The following is an 18,543-nucleotide window of genomic DNA, read 5'->3' on the forward strand; positions in this document are numbered from 1 at the left end:
ACTTACACAGCCAGATTGTTCCTAGAGGGCATGTCTAGGGGCCAAGAGACTGCTTTGCTCTCTCATGGGCATCCTGATTCTTCGAAGGAAGCACAGTTCTTAAAAGATGGCGGGGTTTGTTGTTGTTGTTGTTTTTAAATATTACGTCTGTAAATCAGATTCATGAGATTGCAGACCCTGAGCCCGCACGGAATCACCTTGCATCACGAAGTACAGAAAGGTGTCAACACGGTGCCCTCTGCGTGTGTTGCATTTCACATTGGCATTTGATTTGTTTGTTGTGATACTGAGCGTGTCATTAGTGGGTGGCTCAGACTCTGGGTGTTAACTCCAGCCTGCTAGAAAGGTCATCTTCCTCTGCTAATCGCATCCTGTATTAAGTATATGCTCCGTCCTCCCCCAGTGTGCAGCAGCATCTGCTATGAATTCATTTTCGGGCTCTATTGGTATACTGCAAAGGAGAGCATATGCGTGAGCAAGCTAACAGGGCCCCACTTCACTCAAATGTTCAACAACATTTTAAAGTTGAGCTCCGTGCAGTCCTCCCAGGCGACTGTCGTGGGATTTTATAGCAAATAATGGGACAGAAACGAAGAATTAAAATCATGGTGGTGACAGACAGTGTAACGAGGTTCACCTCCCCTTGATGTACAGTTATAGGCCTTGACTAAGCAGACAATTAAAATCCTCCCACTCGGCCCTCCCAGTCCAGCCCCCTGCTAAAAGGCCATTGAGAAAGCTTTGAGGCAGGGTCTTGGAAGTTTGAGACCATGCAAATGTGAGGCAACCTGGTGATCTGGCTTTAAAGAAAGTAGGGCTGCTAAGGCACCCCTCTTCTGCTTCCTTCCGTGGGTGACTGTTGAGCCGCTTGAGGACCATTTTAGCTCATTTGGTTAGATACAGGATCAAAGGGGGAGCCCCAGCCAGGAAACCATGACCCCGACCCCAGACCCCCAACTTCCTTGCCCTGAGCATACATCTTGCAAATGTGTGGCTCTCACTACAAAAGACATGGGCATACCCCGCCCAACAGTCTTGGTCCTGCCGCTGATGAGCAGGTAGTAGCATCCTTACTCTTTTCCTGAGTTTGGGTGTCCCTTGCCTCCTAAAGTAGGAAGGCAAGGAGCAGAGCAAACAGGGAGCCTCGGGACACAGCCTGTCCGCCGTGTCAGGCTTTTGCATGCCTGCTGATTTCCCAGACTACCTCCAGGGCTGATTTCTGAGGCAAAGCCATCAACTGTATTGAAATCCAACACCAGGCGGGACACGGTGGCTCATGCCTGTAATCCCAGCACTTTGAGAGGCCAAGGCAGGCAGATCACCTGAAGTCAGGAGTTCAAGACCAGTCTGGCCAACATGGTAAAACCCCGTCTCTACTACAAATACAAAAATTAGCCAGGCATGGTGGTGCACACCTGTAGTCCCAGCTACTCGGGAGGCTGAGGCAGAAGAATTGCTCGAACCCGGGAGGCAGAGGTTGCAGTGAGCCCAGGTTGCGCCACTGTACTCCAGCCTAGGCAATGGAGGGAGACCCTGTCTCCAAAAAAAAAAAAAAAGAAATCCAACACCAGAAGCAGCTATGCTTGGAGCTCTTACAGCAGAGGCTCAAAAACGCAGATGCCCAAAGGGGCAGAAAATACATAAGGAGTGTCAGCCACCTGGGACTACAGAAAGCAGTGGAGCTTGACTGAATGGGAAAGGACTCGCCATCCAAGGGAACAGTGCCATTTGCTTCAGTGATTGCCATGTGGACTGCAGATTGTGTTGTTAGACTGTTCGATTTTTTTTTTTTTTAAGAAATCAGATATCCAGTTTTTTATATGCAACTTAAAAACTTTTAAAAAAAATTTATAGAGACAGGGTCTCACTATGTTGCCTAGGCTGGTCTTGAACTCCTAGCCTCAATCCCCCTGCCTCAGCCTCCCAAAGTATTGGGATTACAGGCCTGAGCTGCTACATCCAGCCTATGTGCAATCTTTTAATCTTTAAATGTTGGCACTGAGTTGAAACTAAAATAATAAACACCATGCAGGTTCCAAAAAAAGAAAAATCACATTTGTGCACCACATTCTGACCTAGGCATAGGTTGGTAGCCTTGGCCAGAGAGTCTGCACCCTGTGGTGCTGGGACGTTCGCACACTGATGCCTCCCCCTCCACCCCAAACAGGAGCCTACAGAGATGGTTCGTATCATGCCTCTCTTTGTGAATGTGGGCACACAAGTGTGAACATATACAGATTTGCTTCTGGAATTTTTGTTGAAGAGCTTAGTCCCTCATAGAATGCATTATTTTGTCTTCAGTGGCTTTACTTCCAGGCTTATCAGGGAAAAAGTGGTTTGAAACATCACAGCCCTAAACAAACAAACAAACAAACAACAGAACTCAGAACTCAGGCTACTAGTCTGGCTGATACATCTCTACACCTTCAAACAAAGATTTACCACTTTATTCAAGTTTTAGTTATCCGTAAATATGTGAAAGTGGTAGCATTTTAAAACTCTAAAAAGGAACAAAATGCTCTTTTTCAGAGCTTCAAGTGGGCACACGACAGAAAGAACTGCTGGACATCGACAGTTCCTCTGTGATTCTTGAAGATGGAATCACCAAGCTAAACACCATTGGCCACTATGAGGTAACAGCAAGACTTGACCCCCGTGTCTCCTTCCTCATCCCCAATCCTAGTCCCATGAACATTCTTTTAAAACATCCAGGACTCCCACCCATTTCCTGGAATAACTTGCAGATCAATTGTGTCTGGGGTTGAAGTTTTCTTCCGTTGCTTGTGCAGACAAGCCCATGAAGGGCTCTCACAGTGTACTTGGTGTTCCCTTCTCAGAAGGCTATGATTTTCCTATCTCCTGAACTCTCTCCACCCAGAGGTTCAGCACGTGCCTAGGAAAGCCAGAGAAGAGTTATCCTTTAGCCTCCACTGGGTGCCAAGTGTGCTGATGCTAAACAAAGCCCTGGAAGTCCCAAGCCTCGCCTCCCTCCACAACATTCACAGTAGGCCTTGTGACCTTTTGTGTAGGTCCTTTCTTCCTGAAGAAGTTCTAAATTTCCTGTTTGTTTGCAATATTGAGCGATACTTCCTTTGGCCTCTTAACCCACATACTGGGTGAGTGCCGAGGTGAGGGGTGCACGTGACTTCTCAGAGATCTGAGTGCCAGAGAAACCTGCACATAATGAGAAAGGAGGCAGGGAAGGTTCCTGAACACACTGGGGTACTGGGGTTCACTTGTTTAGCAGTATTATCTGAATCTTTGTTGAATATCCACTCTGTGAAAAGAGCTGGGGCTGCATGGGAGAGGAGCAAAGACCAGGTCCCTGCCCTCACAGAGCCTGCAGCCCTGGGGAAGGGGTTTAGAAAAGGAGGGAGAAACAAGTAAAGAGGCAACACCTTGTGTGTAACAGTGCTATGTGGCTTGGAGAATCCAAGAGGCTTCCTGGAGGAGGTTAGGACTGGGCTGAGACCTAAACAATGAGGAGAATTTAGCCAGACTGAGCTAGGGTGCAGGCACATCCAGCAAGGAAGGGAGAGCACGCGTGTTAGACTAGCCAAAACTTGAGAGGGGCAATGGCGAGGGGGAAGGAGGGCAGTGACAGCTGATTATAGCCAGTGCTTATGAAGTACTTAACACCACACCAGGTACTGTTTCCAGCATGTCCCTGTAATGTAACTGCCCAATGGGTTCATCTTGCCCATTGCCTAGACAGAGCTGATTTATCAAGACAGGAATTGAGATAAAGTAATTCGGCTGTGTGGAAGATGGGAGTTTTATTACTCAAATCAGTCTCCCTGAGCGTGGGCCAGGCATGGTGGCCCACGCCTATAATCCCAGCACTTTGAGAGGCCAAGGTGGGCAGATCACTTGAGGTCAGGAGTTTGAGATAAGCCTGGCCGACATGGTAAAACCCTATCTCTAAAATTACAAAAAATTAGCCGGGCATGGTGGTGCACGCCTGTAATCCCAGGTACTTGGGAGGCTGAGGCAGGAGAATTGTTGAACCTGGGAGGCGGAGGTTGCAGTGAGCTGAGAGGGTGCCACAGCACTCCAGCCTGTGCGACAGAGCAAGCAAGACTACATCTCAAAAAAAAAAAAAAAAGCAGGGTCTGCAAAATATCTCAAGCACTGGTCTTAGGTTTTACAATAGTGATTTTATCCCCAGGAGCAATCTGGGGAGAGTCAGAATCTTACAGCCTCCAGCTGCATGATTCCTAAACCATAATCCCAATCTTGTGGCTAATTTGTTAGTCCTATAAAGGCAGTCTAATCCCCAGGCAAGAAGGTGGTTTTGGAAAAGGGCTGTCATTGTCTTTGTGTTAAACTGTAAGTTCCTCCCAAAGTTCAGTCTACACCCAGGGATAAGCAAGGGCAGCTTGGAGGTTAGACGCAAGATGGAGTTGGTTAGGTCAAATCTCTTCACTGTCTTCTAACACATCTGCTTCACTGTCTTGTAACAGTGAACGGCATCTGAAAGGTGTTTTTCAGATGCCGTTCACTGTTCACCTTTCAGATGTCTTTCACTGTTATAGTCTTGCAATGGCGGTTTCAGTATTTCGCCCCATTCTATCCTATAACAGTTCTATGAGTCCTATTATTAACCCCACTTTATAGATGGGAACGGTGAGGCTCGGGAGGTCTGGTAACAGCTAGTCAGTGGCAGGGCCAGATTCGGGCCTGGATAGTTAGCTGTAGGGTCCGTGGCTAAACCAGTCTGTGTTGTGGCCTCTTACAAGATGTAGGGGCAGGGAGGCAAGCAGGGAAGATGCAGATCACACAGATGGGAGCAGCCTCTTCAAGAGTTCTGAGTCTTATCCCAAGAACAGTGCGAAGCCATGGGAGGTCCTGAAGCAGGGAGGTTATTGTTTCAGAAAATGATTGGGGCTGTGTGTGAGATGTAGATAGAAGGGGTGCAAACCTGGAAATAGGGAGCCCCATAAGAAGCTGTGGATTTCTGGTGGGGATTGGTGCTGTCCAGCAATAATGCAGTGGCTCTGGACAGACACGGACACACAAATGGAATCGGATGCTCAGGAGGAGGACACACACCACAGTCACGTGGATGGGAGGGATAGTAGGACGAGGGTGCGTGGGGCCAAGGATGTCAGTTGGGGATGACTGTGCAGATGCCTGGAGGCAGGTGCTTTCCTAGAGATGGAGAAGACAGGAGGAGGAGCAGCTTCCCAGCACACTGGGAGGGTAGGCACCCCCCGTTTTTCACAGCTGTACAGTCCCAGGGAGACAGGTCTGCACCAGGAAGGACCTAGGACTCTGTCAGGTTCTCCCCTCATCCAGGAAGGAGAGAGACTGTTCCTGAGCAGAGCTTCTTAGACAATGGCCAGGGATAGAGAACACCCATCCTTGGGCTTTTTGGCTGAGTGGGTCACCCAGTTTGGAAGTGGTTATGTTGGGTGATGACTAAGGAGGTGCTGCCCCTGCAGCATTGCTAGAGGGAGTCTAGCAGAGAAAGTCGCAGGCTAGCAACCTGCTCCTGTGCTCACTCTCCTATAGCTCAGACTTGCCAACCCTGGAATCATCTTGCCAAGAACAGTTGTTCTTAGCTTTTGGAATTCATAAAACTCCCCAGGGAGTTTTCTAAAAGTGTGTATTCTTGGGCTCAGGAATAAGGGGCATCTTTGGCTGTGTTTGGAAAAACACAGACCCAGAGGGAAGGTAATGGCCAGGAGGAGGTCAGAGTCAGAGGTGCTGCCCTGCTGGGTGGAAGTGCTTATCATGGCATCAGTTCAGGGTTCCAGACCTGCAGGCCAGCACCTCCCCCTGTGTCTGGGTGGCAGGCTTGTCTTGGCGAGTTTGGAGGGGACACAGCCTCCAAGGCCCTCCTCTGGTGCTGCTGACTGGAGTTCTTGGCTTGCTCAGCTGTGCCTCCCGCCAGGCCTCTCAGCATCCCTCAGCCACTGTGGGGCATGGGGTGGGCCGCAGAGGCAGGGGATGGGGCTACTCACTGCCATTAATAGGAGGAGGCAGGACGAGTCTCTCCAGCAGGGAGAATGAAGAACCACCACAGCTGTCTGCAAGGCAAGGGGGAAAGCCTGTCAGGAGAGATAGAACATCGGTCTTCACTGCAGACATCGGCCGTGCTAGACACCTATCTGCTTAAGGATGATAATGAAATTAATCCGGCCTGTAGTCACTTCCCGTCCAAATGATTTATTGGCCTCATACCCCAGTGTTGCTGCATGGTGGTAATAAATGACAGGCCTAGGACATGAGGGCTTAAAGGATTCTCCTTATGTTTAAAAAGCTAAGCCATAAGGCAAATAAACCAGAGAGCCTGAAGGAAACGGGAGGTCACTAGGCTCTGTGTTCTCTATGCCTGGACCATCTCAAAAGCCCCGTTTTTTAAAACCTGCTTGGAGAAAATCATCCCCCACCACCCTCAGCCACCTACATCTATACTTGATTAAGCAGCGCCTCCGCAGACTCAAAATTTGGGAGTAATTTGACAGGGCTGGGCTGAAGTTTGCTTTTACCCTTTCGTTAAATAAAAAATTTTCTCTTGAGCACTAGCATTTCCCTCCAAAGAGACAAGATGCTAATTATCAGTCTTATTCACTTACTAAAGTACCCTAGTTTGAGTCACTGTATGTGCTTAAAAGCAAAAAAAAAAAATTTTTTTTCATTTAAAAATAGGGTCTAATTCGGAGTTTTAAGTGAATCAGACTCACCTCCCTCCAATTAGTCCAAATTAGTTAGAGTTTAAAGTTAATGTGTAGTGATGGCCAGTTCCTCCTACTATCTAAACAAAGTCCCTGCTGTTGGAGAGCCAGCCTGTTTCTTCTTTCCTTGTCTGTCCTTAGGGCAAACACAGTGTAGCTGGTCTCCTCTGAATGATTTACTCTCAGCACATTTGAGGAACAGGTTTCTAGAGGGGATCTGAGGGCACGACAAAAATATAGCATCTCATGGACTAGATGCAGCCCCGAGAGCCCCACATTGCTGGCAGGGCCCTGTCACCTACTGGCTGACACCCTTGGCAACCCCCAGCACTGTGGAATTGCTTTCCGTGACGATAACCATGGCAGCCAGTGCCTGGCACTGCTCACGCGTATTAGCTCAATTAATGTCCACAAAAACCCTGGGAGGCAGGTGCTTGCCTTACTCCCATTTTCCATCTGATGAACACAGAGGAGGGTGCATTTCTGCTCGTGTCATTCTGTCATGTGCAGACAAAGGGTTAAGCGTGTCTTTACACATGAAGCCAGAGGAGTCTTTCTCCCCTATAATTAAACCCTCCCAGCGCGCTTCCTTAACTGGATGTCATTCTGTGTGCGTCGACTATGAAGGGGACTGTGCTTTGCTCTGGTGCCAACAGGGTCTGGGGCACGTGCACCTGCATGTTCAGGGAGTGGGGCATGCTCGTCGCCTGTGACTGTGGCAGGGTGGTTTCTCTGGGGTCCAGCCTTCTTTATCTCACTCGCTGCACCCTGCTGTGACCTTTGGCTGGGCCGAGTTATCGCACCTGCACCCTGCTGTGGAGTAGTGGTGAGTGTGCAGGACAGGCATTGGGCAGGAAGTTTTCTCTAAAGATCACACTTCTAGTTCTGAGCTGCAAGGTTTTGAGAGGCAGAAGAGTTGTTTACCTGGTGTCGTTAACAGATGTGTACTAATGCAGAAGTGGTCACTGCTAACAAATTTGTAATTCAAAAGATATTTAAAACTCATAGGAATGTCCCAAAGGGTCTGTTAAGTAAGGTCAGCAATCCTTCTAGTCAAGTCCATCATCTGTGACACTACAAGGGACTGGACAATCACTAAAGGTCTGCTGCAGTGTGAACGTCTTTAGATATTCATTTAACAAACACGTATAATGCTTCTCGTGTGCTGGGCACTATTCTAGGGCTTTGACCAATAGCAGCTCTTTCCATCTTCTTTACCACTCCATGAGGTGAATACTATCAGCGCCATTCTGAGGCCCAGGAAGGCTAAGAAACTTGGCCAGAATCATAGAGCTCCTTCACTGATGCCTCAAGGCTGAAAGCAGAATAAGCACTCTAGAGACTGGGGCTCTGTGCAGGGCCTGAGGGATACCTTCCCCAAATCCAGGCTTTCAGCCCGTGCTCCTAACCTCCGAGGCAGCCTGGCTAGAGAGCTGGGCCTGATTGAGGAGAAATCCTGGTAGTTACATTCTCTGATGTCCAATTCATAAAGGGTAACTTCTCTTAAAATCCCAGGGCGAATCTCATGTCTGTGAGTTTATCAAAATGCTTCCCTACTTCTACTTTAATCCTCTTTTTGGCCAGCAGTCTGTGAAGATGACAGTTACTTTCATCCAAAGGGAGGCCTCTCTCAGGCATCTGGGCTCCGACAACCCCAACCCAACGGGATCACTCTTGAGTCTTAAGTGTTCAGGGTTTCGCAGTTTCCCACACATTCTTGGCGGCCCAACTCCCTCAGGAGGAAGACAGTCTTAGGGTTATCACTAATAGTCCGCAGAGGGAGCTGGCTAGTGGCCTGAAGGTTAATTTCAAGTAAACAAGACAGAAGCAGGAGCCCTGTGGCATTTACTCTGGTTTCCAGCATCCTGTAAGCCCTCCCCTGGGTGTCCAGAACCAGCCTGTGGAGGACGTTCTGATGGCCCCTTCCAATGCACTGGTGAACCCCTGTGCTGAAGGACTCGGCAAGGCTATCCCTCAAGCCCTGAGAAACAAGATTTTGTTTTCATCAGTTTCCAGCCTTGGGGCGTCAGTGAGAAGAGCTGAGGGAGAAGACGATATTGACGGAGGGAGAGCAGTCTTGGCGTGTGGCTGCTGGGACAGGATGTGGAATAGAATTCTGTTTTCACATAATATTGTTTCAGCAGAAAAGGTGATTTCAGGAATGAGAGATTTCAGTCAGAGTTTCTGTGTGGTAATTTGATTATCATGTTTTTAGATTTTTTTTCTTTAAATTATCACAATATTCAGAACGTATTCATAATTTTTCATAAAATTTATAGCTACAATGCTAGCATTTCTCTTAGGCGAAGCCATATGAAATTGCCAATAGGTGACCATATTTACCTACAAAAGTAGTAGTTTCATAAGGTTAAACATAAGTTCAACCTTACATTTCTAGAAAATCTCTTTTCATGGAATTCTAAGTTATGCCGTAAACATGGTATCTTATAAAGAAATCTTACCTTCACTTGCAAATGGTTTGGAAGATGTGTAGCTCCTATTTATTTTAGAAATGACTTTAAAGTTGTTGATATGGGTCTGTTTCTCCCTGAGTGGTTACAACTCCTCATTCTAATGATGGGAAAGTCTACAGTCCATCTCTGACACTTCTAACGTGGGGTGGCCCCAATTCCCCTCCATTGATGATTGGAGGGGAATCGCCTTTTGTCACATCGAATCTTAGAACACTGTGAGACTGGAAGGAATTTAATTTGAAATTGCCGTGCGTACCAGTTCTGCTCTGGGCTGGAAAAACAATCCTGCTGCAGATCCAGCTAGTGACATTAATCTTTCCTTGATTTAATTTGGTTTTCATCCCAAAAGTAGGGGCCCAGAGGATGCTCCCTGCCTCACAGGACTAGGGGACGATTAATGAGTCACTCTTAGAAGAGCATTTGGAGCTCCTCAGATGGAACAAACGGCATCATCTTTTTAACACTCTGCATTCCAGGGCACTTTTCAAAAAGGCATTTCTCTCCTTACCTCAGCAGCAGCTGACTTGTGCTAAAAAGAAAACGGAAACCTTTCCCCCACAAACATCTGTAAATAAACTATTTTTCTGTCTTTATAATCGTGTTAAAGTGTCACATGGGGGAAATGTTCCAGCTCTAGAGCAGCTGTGAAAGTTAGAAATGCACACACACACACACACACCTCATCCACTAATAAAATGCTTCTACACTTGCTCTTGGGAGATAATTTCAGAGTAAAATTTCCTTGGTACAAGCTGTGTCTATGCTATCTTAATGCCTGAGCACAGCACCAGCAGCGGCCTGTTGCCAGCTCTTGAAGAGACATTTGAACTTTTGGCAGCGCTCCTTATCAGAAGGCCCATCCGCGGTGTTTGTGATTATAGAGTAAGGGTGCTCGCTTTTGGCAAAACAAAGCGTCTGACAGTAGTGAAGTATTGGCTCAACACTCAATGGGAGACATTTGGGATTCATTCTTTGACAATTACCCAGAATGAATCACCAGCTTCCTTTTATAAAAGGATATTTATTGGCTTAGAAACAGAGCATATCCAGCTCTTCGTGGGGAGGAATTTTGTAACTATGTTCAAAGCTTCTCATAAACTCAGTGTCTGAGTATTGCTAAGGGGGTGCCTGCATAGAGCATTTGCTTTAATTGCATCAAATATGGAGGAGAATTGAAAAATCAGCCAGCAAACAATAGCTAAAGGGGAAAAGGAGAGGATGCTCGGTAGTAGGAGCAGAGTCGAAGAGCTCAGTAAGAGTTAAGAATCCCTGCTGGAGACACTTTGCAGAGGCCTGATGGCCCCAGCTGGCCCCTGCCTAGTGCTGCCCCCACCCCACCACCAAGATATCATGCACACCAGCAGTTGGAGGCCTCTGGACTAAACTTAGCAGCTGGCTGGACACAGCTGGCTGGACAGCTGTGTTTGAGGGCCTCTTGAGGGCTGGCTCTTGCTCTGTGTTCCTCCCTATGGGTGCAACCTGAAGGAGATTAGGTTTTAATCCTTTGGTGCTTGCTAGGCGGGCTTGTACATTCTGATAACCAGTGTGCATCAGGCCAGAAGAGAAATTCTAGGTTTCCCCTCTTTCCAAACTGGGAAGGCCAGGTCCAAATTAATATTAGAATTGAGAACAGCTTTGGAGCTTCAGAGTGGAGGGAAGAGTCACTTAGCTGATAAGGTTCAGAAGTGACAGGGTCAGTCCTCCAGAATGAAGGGGATTTGTGGATCTCTGACCCACTTCCTTCTTGCCATCCCTTTGTCTTGTAATTTTGTGAATGAGCCCCTCCTCCCACAGAGCCAGGCCTGCCCCTAGCATCTTGGCATCTTTGTCCCCCTCTGTCCTCTGCTCGAAGGGCACTTCCTCGCCTGGGGATTTGCGAGTGCCCATCAGGGTGTGGGGGAGGAGCACTGTAGAGCCACTTGACCCTGGTCTCCATGGTCCCAAAAGGTCTCAGGTGAGAACGCTTGACTTTAACTCCAAAAGAAGCAATATATACAGAGGACTTTCTTTGTCAAATGTATACATTTAAAATCTGTGGCAATTCTTATCAGTTCTATTGAAGCATAATTTTTGAGACAGGGTCTTGCTCTGTTGCCCAGGCTGGAGTGCAGTGGCACAGTCATGGCTCACTGTAGCCTTGATCTCCCAGGCTCAAGTCATCCTCCTGCCGTAGCTGGGACTACAGGCATGTGCCACAATGCTCAGCATTGTTTTGTTTGTTTCGGTGGGGGAGAGATGGAGATCTGAGTTCCCCAGGCTGGTCTTCAACTCCTAGGATTAAGCAATCCTACTGCCTTGGCCTCCCAAAGTGCTGGGATTACAGTCATGAACCACTGTGTCCAGCCAAAATGTAATTTATATTACCATAAAGCTCATTAGTTTAAAGTATACAATGCAGTGGTTTCAGGTATACTTATAGAATTGAGCAGCCATTGCCACAATCTAATTTGAGAACATTTTCATCACTCCCAAAGAATCCTTGAATTCATTAGCAGTCATTCCTTATTTCACCCACCCCTGCTTTAGCCAACCAGTAATCTACAATCTATCTATATAGATTTGCCCGTTTTGGACATTTCATATATTCTTGTTTTTTGTTTTAGATTCGTGGGTACATGTGCAGGTTTGCTACAAGGGTATATTGCATGATGCTGAGGTGTGTATTGATCCCATCACCCAGACAGTGAACATGGTACCCAAGAGGAAGTTTTCCAGCCCTTGCCCCTACCCCCTTCCCACTTTTAGAATCCCTCGTGTCTACTGCTCCCATCTTTATAGACATTTCATATAAATAGGACCATACAATATGTGGTCTTCTGTGACTGGCTTCTTAGCATGTTTTTGTAGTTCATCCATGCTGTAGCATGTATCGGTAATTCTTTCCTTTTATTGTATGCCAATTTTTGGTACTATATTGATACTACATGAACTAATACATAGTAATAAAGAATTAACTACTTGTAGTTGCAACAGGAATAAATGTCATAGACCTTATATTGACCCTCAAAATCTAGACACAGTACTACTGTATGATTCTATTTATGTGATATCCAAGAACAGGCAAAGTTCATAAATGGTGATGGAAGACAGAAAAGTAATCACCACTGGATGAAGATGGGGTGGTCACTGTCTCGGAAGGGACAATGGGAGCACTTTTCACGACCTTGCAATATTTTATATCTTGATAAAGGCGGTGGTTATGTCAGTGTATATTTAATGTGAATAGCCATCGAACTGCACACTTAATATTAGCAAAAGTTAAGCATGTCCCACACATTATGCTTAAATTTCAAAGCTTTTATTAAAAAGTATATGCAAATTTTGTGATTTTTACAAGCTTTTGAAAAAATGTCACAGGTTGAATATCCCTTATCCAAAATGCTTGGAACCAAAAGTATTTCAGATTTTGGAATTTGCTTGGATTTTAGAATATTTGCATATACATAATGAAATATTTGGTGACAGGACCCACGTTTAAACACAGAATTTATTTATGTTTCGTAAATACCTTATACACAGAGCCTGAAGGTAATTTTATATAATTTGTGCACAAATCAAAGTTTTTATAGGGTTTTGACTGTGACATGTTATCATGAGATCAGGTGTGGAATTTTCCACTTGTGGCACCATGTCAGCACCCAGAAAGTTTCAGATTTTGGAATATTTTGAATTTTCAGATTAGGGATGTTCAACCTGTATATACCTACAGAAAAAAAAAAAAATTATAAGCGTACTGCTGGATGAATTATCACCAAGTGAGCACATCCTGAAACTACCACCCATGTCAAAAAATAGAAGCCCTCTTCTGGCCTTTCCTAATCACTACCGCTGCTCTCTTCTCCAGATATCTAACATGATAGTTTTGACCGTTTGGGTTTTTGTTTTCAAGCTCTATGTAAATGGAATCATTCAGTATACTTTCTTTTCTGTCGAGCTTCTCCTGCTCAACATTATGATGGTAAGATTTACCCATGTGGCATGTAACAGTAGTTTGCTCATTTTCATTGCTTTATAATCTGTTGTATGAATATGCCCCAAATTATTCTAATGATGGATGTTTGAGTTGTTTCCAGTCTGGGACAATTACAAATAGCTCCCTATCAGGATTTATACTTATTTCTGTGGACTAAAGACCTACATGTGAAACGGCTCTGTCATAGGTTAGACACCAACTTTATATACCACGATTTCTGAAAACCTGTTTCAGCATTTCTTAATAGAGTAGTGTCATAGTCAGTTAGGGCTGCTTTAACAGAATACCATTGACTGGGTGGCTTAAACCTTTCTTTCTTAATAGTTCCAGAGACCGGAAGTTCACAGTCAGGGCAAAGTACTAGCAGCTCGGTAAGGACCCTCCTCCTGGTTTGCTGAGAGCCATCGTCTTATATCCTTGTGTGGTGGAAAGCAGAGGGGACCAGCAAGCTCTGCTGTCTCTTCCTTTTCCTCCTCTGTTTAGAGACAAGGTCTCACTCTGTCACCCAGGCTGGAGTAGAGTGGCACAGTCAGGGCTCACTGCAGCCTTGAATTTCTGGGCTCAAGTGATTCTCCACCCAAGCCTCCCAGGTAGCTGGGACTACAGGTGTGCACCAATGCGCCCAGCTAATTTTTAAATATGTTTTTGTAGAGAGGGGTCTCCCTATGTTGCCCAGGCTGGTCTCAGAACTCCTGAGAGTGATCCTCCTCTTCTTCCTCCCAAAGTGCCGGGATCGCAGGAGTGGGGCACCATGCCCGGCCCTGGTGTCTCTTCTTATAAGGGCACTATTCCCATCATGAGGGCTCCAGCCTCATGACCTAGCCTCCCAAAGGCCCTACCTCCTAATACCATCACACCAGGATTAGCATTTCAACATAGGAATCTGGAGGAGACACAAACATTCAGTCCACAGCAAGTAACAATTTTTTAACCTCAAAAAATGAAACTGGCCTAGGTCTTTCCTGGCCTCTGAGAATTGGGGGGAATGTCCTAACAAAGCTCAGTCTTCCCCTCTTCCAGGGCTCACCCACCTTCCGTCTGTCCCACAGGGTCCTGGCCTCCACCTTCTGCGTACTACCCTACTGCCTCCCATGGCCTCATCAGCCTCCTCCACAGGACCATGAGCCCCTTGAGGACAGAGAGACTGTCTTGCTTGTCATTTAGTCCCAGCCTCCAGCGCAGTGCCCAGAACTTAGTAATTCTTGATAAATATTTGATTTAATAAGTGAGAGCATGTAAGATCCATCCAGCCATCTAATTCCTGGGTGAAGTTGAGAAATTCATTACATTTTGGAAACTCATATATCTTTTATCTTTGGTTTCAGATATCGAATGGATCCACTATAAAAGTCTTTAAGAAGATAGCAAATTTTACTTCAGGTAACCAATATAATATTGTAACATTTTGTTCTCACCCAGCTTCACAAAGTACTGCTTTTTGTCTCTCAGCTGTATTGTCACAAAGGTGAGATTGAGTTGTTGCTATGTAATTCTCTGAAAGCTGAGACAAACCATTTTGATCTCTTTCCAGTCCTAAGAATGTGATCCCTGCAAGAAGGAAAGGAAACTATAAATGGTGGTTGGCCTGGACTGCCCAGCACTGAGGAAGGGGCTGCCTCTTTATAGCCCTAAGCTCAGGGCAGAATCTCATAGCTTTTTTCCAACCCTTTAGAAGGATGGGGGCTAACAGAGGAGATCCCCCTGGCAAACCGAGAGGGAAGAGTACAGATAATCATCACGCAGCCCTGTAGCAAGTGCTGAACAAACAAGATAATCCACTTAGAAGGTCCAAGTCTCCTGTGATAGCACTTGCAAAATTCCCAGAAATTGGAGAGAGACAACTAACGGGGGAACTTTTATGGGAAAGTCAATAGGCTGGTCTCTAAAGTGATTTTCTGCTTCCCTGATAGCCCTGGGGCAGGAAATTCCTGTTCCAGGTTTGTCTCCAGAGAAATTATACCCTAGTCAAGGCAATCAGCTCTCAGCCCTTGGAAAGGTTCTGAGCTCCTACCAGATAGGCTCCTTTCACACACACAGCCAGAGGTAGGGCTTCCTGACTCCTGGATTCACTATTAGAAGGAGCAGGGAGCATCTGGTCAGTGCCAACGGAATGTGGGGCTCCTGATTTTACAGACAGGATAATTGGGTAGGACTCCTTTGGGGAAACCCACCTTCCATCACTACATGGGGCTGTGGTGAAGCCATCTTGCAGAGCTGCTGTCATTCCAGCTTAAGGGGGATGGTGTCTTTGTGTTGAAAAGTGGAAGAGCTGTGGTTTTTAGGTTTCAAAGATTGGGCCTTTTGAAGAGCCTGTTATTTGGGGATTGAGTAGTAGAATCTTAGGTTTGGATCTCTTCGTGGGCCCTCCAGTCAGTCAGCACTGCTACTAGTTCCCATTCATTGCAACTGAGAGCCACCATCTTATCATCCTGCTAATACTCTGAACCTCTGTCCTGTCATCAGCCCCTCTGTCAAAATCCCAACCCTGGATGAACCCAACGATTATCTTTTCCTGACCCTACAGCTAGGGAGCCACAGAAGAAAGGCACATAATGGCACACTGGGGGTCACTATAAGTTCACAGTGCCCAACTTGACCAGGGCCCTCCCCACAGCCTGCTCTCATTGGGTTTCTCTGGGCAGCTCATCTCTGTGTTGTCCATAATGTCTGCCTTCTCTCCTCAAAGCTTTGACCCACACAGCTCTCCTCTCAGCAGATGACTTCACCCTGTACTCTTTACAGAGAAAACAAATCAGAAGTCCCTCAACAGCCAATACCAAACCTACCAACCTTACCTGCACCTGCCTTTTTCCTTGATGCTCATGGGCTGACCTTCTTCCATTCAAGGCCAGTCTCTCACCTGTGCTTTGGGTTCCATCATCCTTTCCAACTTTCTCTATCCTTATACTACCGTTAATCTCTTTTTTCACCTGTATTTTTTTTTCCCTCTCCATCTACTCCCCATTTTCCATTAGCATTTCAAGATGTGCTAGTCTCTCTGATCTTCAAGACAATGTCTCGCTATTGCCCAGGCTGGAGTGCAGTGGTGCAATCATGGCTCACTGAAGTCTCAACCTCCTGGGCTCAAATGATCCTCCCATCTCAGCCTTCCAAGTAGCTGGGATTATAGGATTGTGCTACCATGCTCAAATAATTTTTAAAATTTTTTGTAGAAATGAGGTCTTGCTATATTGTCCAGGCTGGGCTCAGGCAGTCCTCCTGCCTTGGCTTCCCAAAGTGCTGGGATTACAGATGTGAGCCACTGAGCCTCTCTCAACTTTAAAACAAATCAAATGCTTTCCTTCCTCTCTTCCCTCCATTTACCACTCCCTTACCCTTTACAGCCACATTTCCTCACTCTGCACTACTCTCGGCTTGCTCTGTGAGCACCACCTCATTGTCCTTTGGGATCCTAGAAAGGGTCACCTCCTTCCTACCTTTGGGCCTCCCTGCAATTTGCCTAGCTGACTCTATCTCTTCATTAGATTCAGCTCAAACATCCCTTCCTCAAAAACTCCTGGACTAGATTTAGTCTCTTGTTAGATAATTTCCTAGCATATAATTCTCCTTCATAACCTTTATCACAATTATAATTGTGTACCTAGAAGTTTGATGTCTCTCATTGGCTAGAATGCAAATTTCATCAGGGTGGGAGCTAGGTCTTATTCATTGCTATATGCCCAGTAGTCCCTGGCACATAGGAGGTGCTCTAGGTACATTTGTTAAATGAATGAGGCTTGAGTCTCTCCTACCAGCAGGAGATCAGAGATCACTAGGGAATCTACTTCCCCCTCCAATCCCTAGTCCGTCCCATCTTCACGCTATTCTTAAGATCTTAAGATGCAGCAGAGGGAAAAATGTAGCTCAAGTCAAAAAGCTCAAGTAACTTCAGTATATAGCACAAATGGGGCTTTTTATGAGAAGACCAATTAGCCCATGGTTGGCTTTTTTTTAATGGACTGCTTTCTCTCCCTCTTTCTCTGGCGTTCAGATGTGGAATACTCAGATGACCACTGCCATTTGGTGAGTTCAGGCTTTCTTGTGCTCACCGCTGAATTGCATGCCTTCTGTAGCATGGATGGTCTCCTTGGGTAACGCTTCTGCTGTCTTCCCTTCAGATTTTACCAGATTCGGAAGCATTCCAAGATGTGCAAGGAAAGAGACATCGAGGGAAGCACAAGTTCAAAGTAAAAGAAATGTATCTGACAAAGCTGCTGTCGACCAAGGTACACTTACTGTTCTGGGAGCACTTTATGGCTACCTAGGGGGTGTATGATATGTTTGACTTAATTTCCACTGAAGTGTGAAAATGTTACAAATCCCTTGTGCCTTCTAGCAAAGCAAAATGAAAGTTTAAATTGTAAACACTTCCTACCCCGTTCTTCTTTTTATACACTACAAAGATAACAGCACTTTACAAATTTGTACTGTAGTATCTTCAGTCAGAGATTTAATATTGTTCTCAGTATCTTTCCCCACCATTTCACTATTATTGTTATTTTTTAGGTTGACAGCATAATTATTCCTTTTTGTTTACTTGTTATTATAGATGTGCAATAAAACTCCCTTTTTGAATTGCAAATAAAATGAAGAGGATGGGAAGGGTCAATGGCTATAAACCTAGTAAATCTTACTGATTTTTGTTTTTCATTTTAAAATTAAGAATTCTGCTCACACATAAAAGTGTCAGATGTGAAAGCCGGTGGAATACCAAACTGGGAGCAAATTTTACTTTATCTGGCTTTTAGTGGAATTAACAGAAGTCTGTGGTGATCTTTTTTTTCTCCCCCTCTGGAATGATGAGCACTATAAATGCTATTATCTACACTTGGCCCCAGTAACTTTCTGGGCATGCTTCTTCAGATTATAACAAAGAATCTGCTTAGAGCTTAGGAGATTTGTTTAGTGGGCAGAGGACAGCCCAAGCCTCTTGATTTTCTCAGCTGTCCCATAGAGCTCAGCCTATTTGGCTTTTGTAAAATACTCAAATGCTTTGGAAAGTACACAATAAAACCTTATGATAGAAATATATGCAGCAGGAAAATTCTGGGAACAGAACAGCATCACTTGAGCTTTTCCAGGCTGAACATAACTAATAAAAAGCCAAATATCCGTGGCTTCCTGGTTTATGTAAACAGCCCTACAACTGACATTTCAACTGCTAGAGATTTCTGAGATGTCCTCCCAGTTGACTAAACAATGTTGTTATCAGCAAGAAGCTTATGAACCAAATCTAAACCTGGGCATGGATTTTCAGGACTTTTGTCCCATACTGTGAGCACTGGCCTCATTTGACAATTTTACATTTTTCTCTTCAGTTTATTTTTCCCTGTTTTCCACATTCTTTTCCCTGAATTTGGATTAGATTTTGCTATTACATTTTCCAAACCACTACCACAGTTTTTAATCTCCCAAA

General features: G+C 45.5%; 1 protein-coding gene across 1 annotated transcript in view; it reads left to right on the forward strand.

Annotated features, from left to right (window-relative positions):
* Positions 1 to 18,543, forward strand: part of PLXNC1 (plexin C1) — a 160,481-nt gene that overhangs the window by 132,544 nt on the left and 9,394 nt on the right. Inside the window, exons 23-26 of the mRNA XM_011933948.1 lie at positions 2,530 to 2,633; positions 14,453 to 14,507; positions 17,119 to 17,150; positions 17,246 to 17,353. Coding sequence (XP_011789338.1) covers positions 2,530 to 2,633; positions 14,453 to 14,507; positions 17,119 to 17,150; positions 17,246 to 17,353 — 299 coding nt within the window. The remainder of the gene's footprint in view (positions 1 to 2,529; positions 2,634 to 14,452; positions 14,508 to 17,118; positions 17,151 to 17,245; positions 17,354 to 18,543) is intronic.

This window comes from Colobus angolensis, unplaced genomic scaffold (assembly GCF_000951035.1).
Source record: "Colobus angolensis palliatus isolate OR3802 unplaced genomic scaffold, Cang.pa_1.0 Scaffold10, whole genome shotgun sequence".
In the NCBI taxonomy this organism is placed as follows: domain Eukaryota; kingdom Metazoa; phylum Chordata; class Mammalia; order Primates; family Cercopithecidae; genus Colobus; species Colobus angolensis.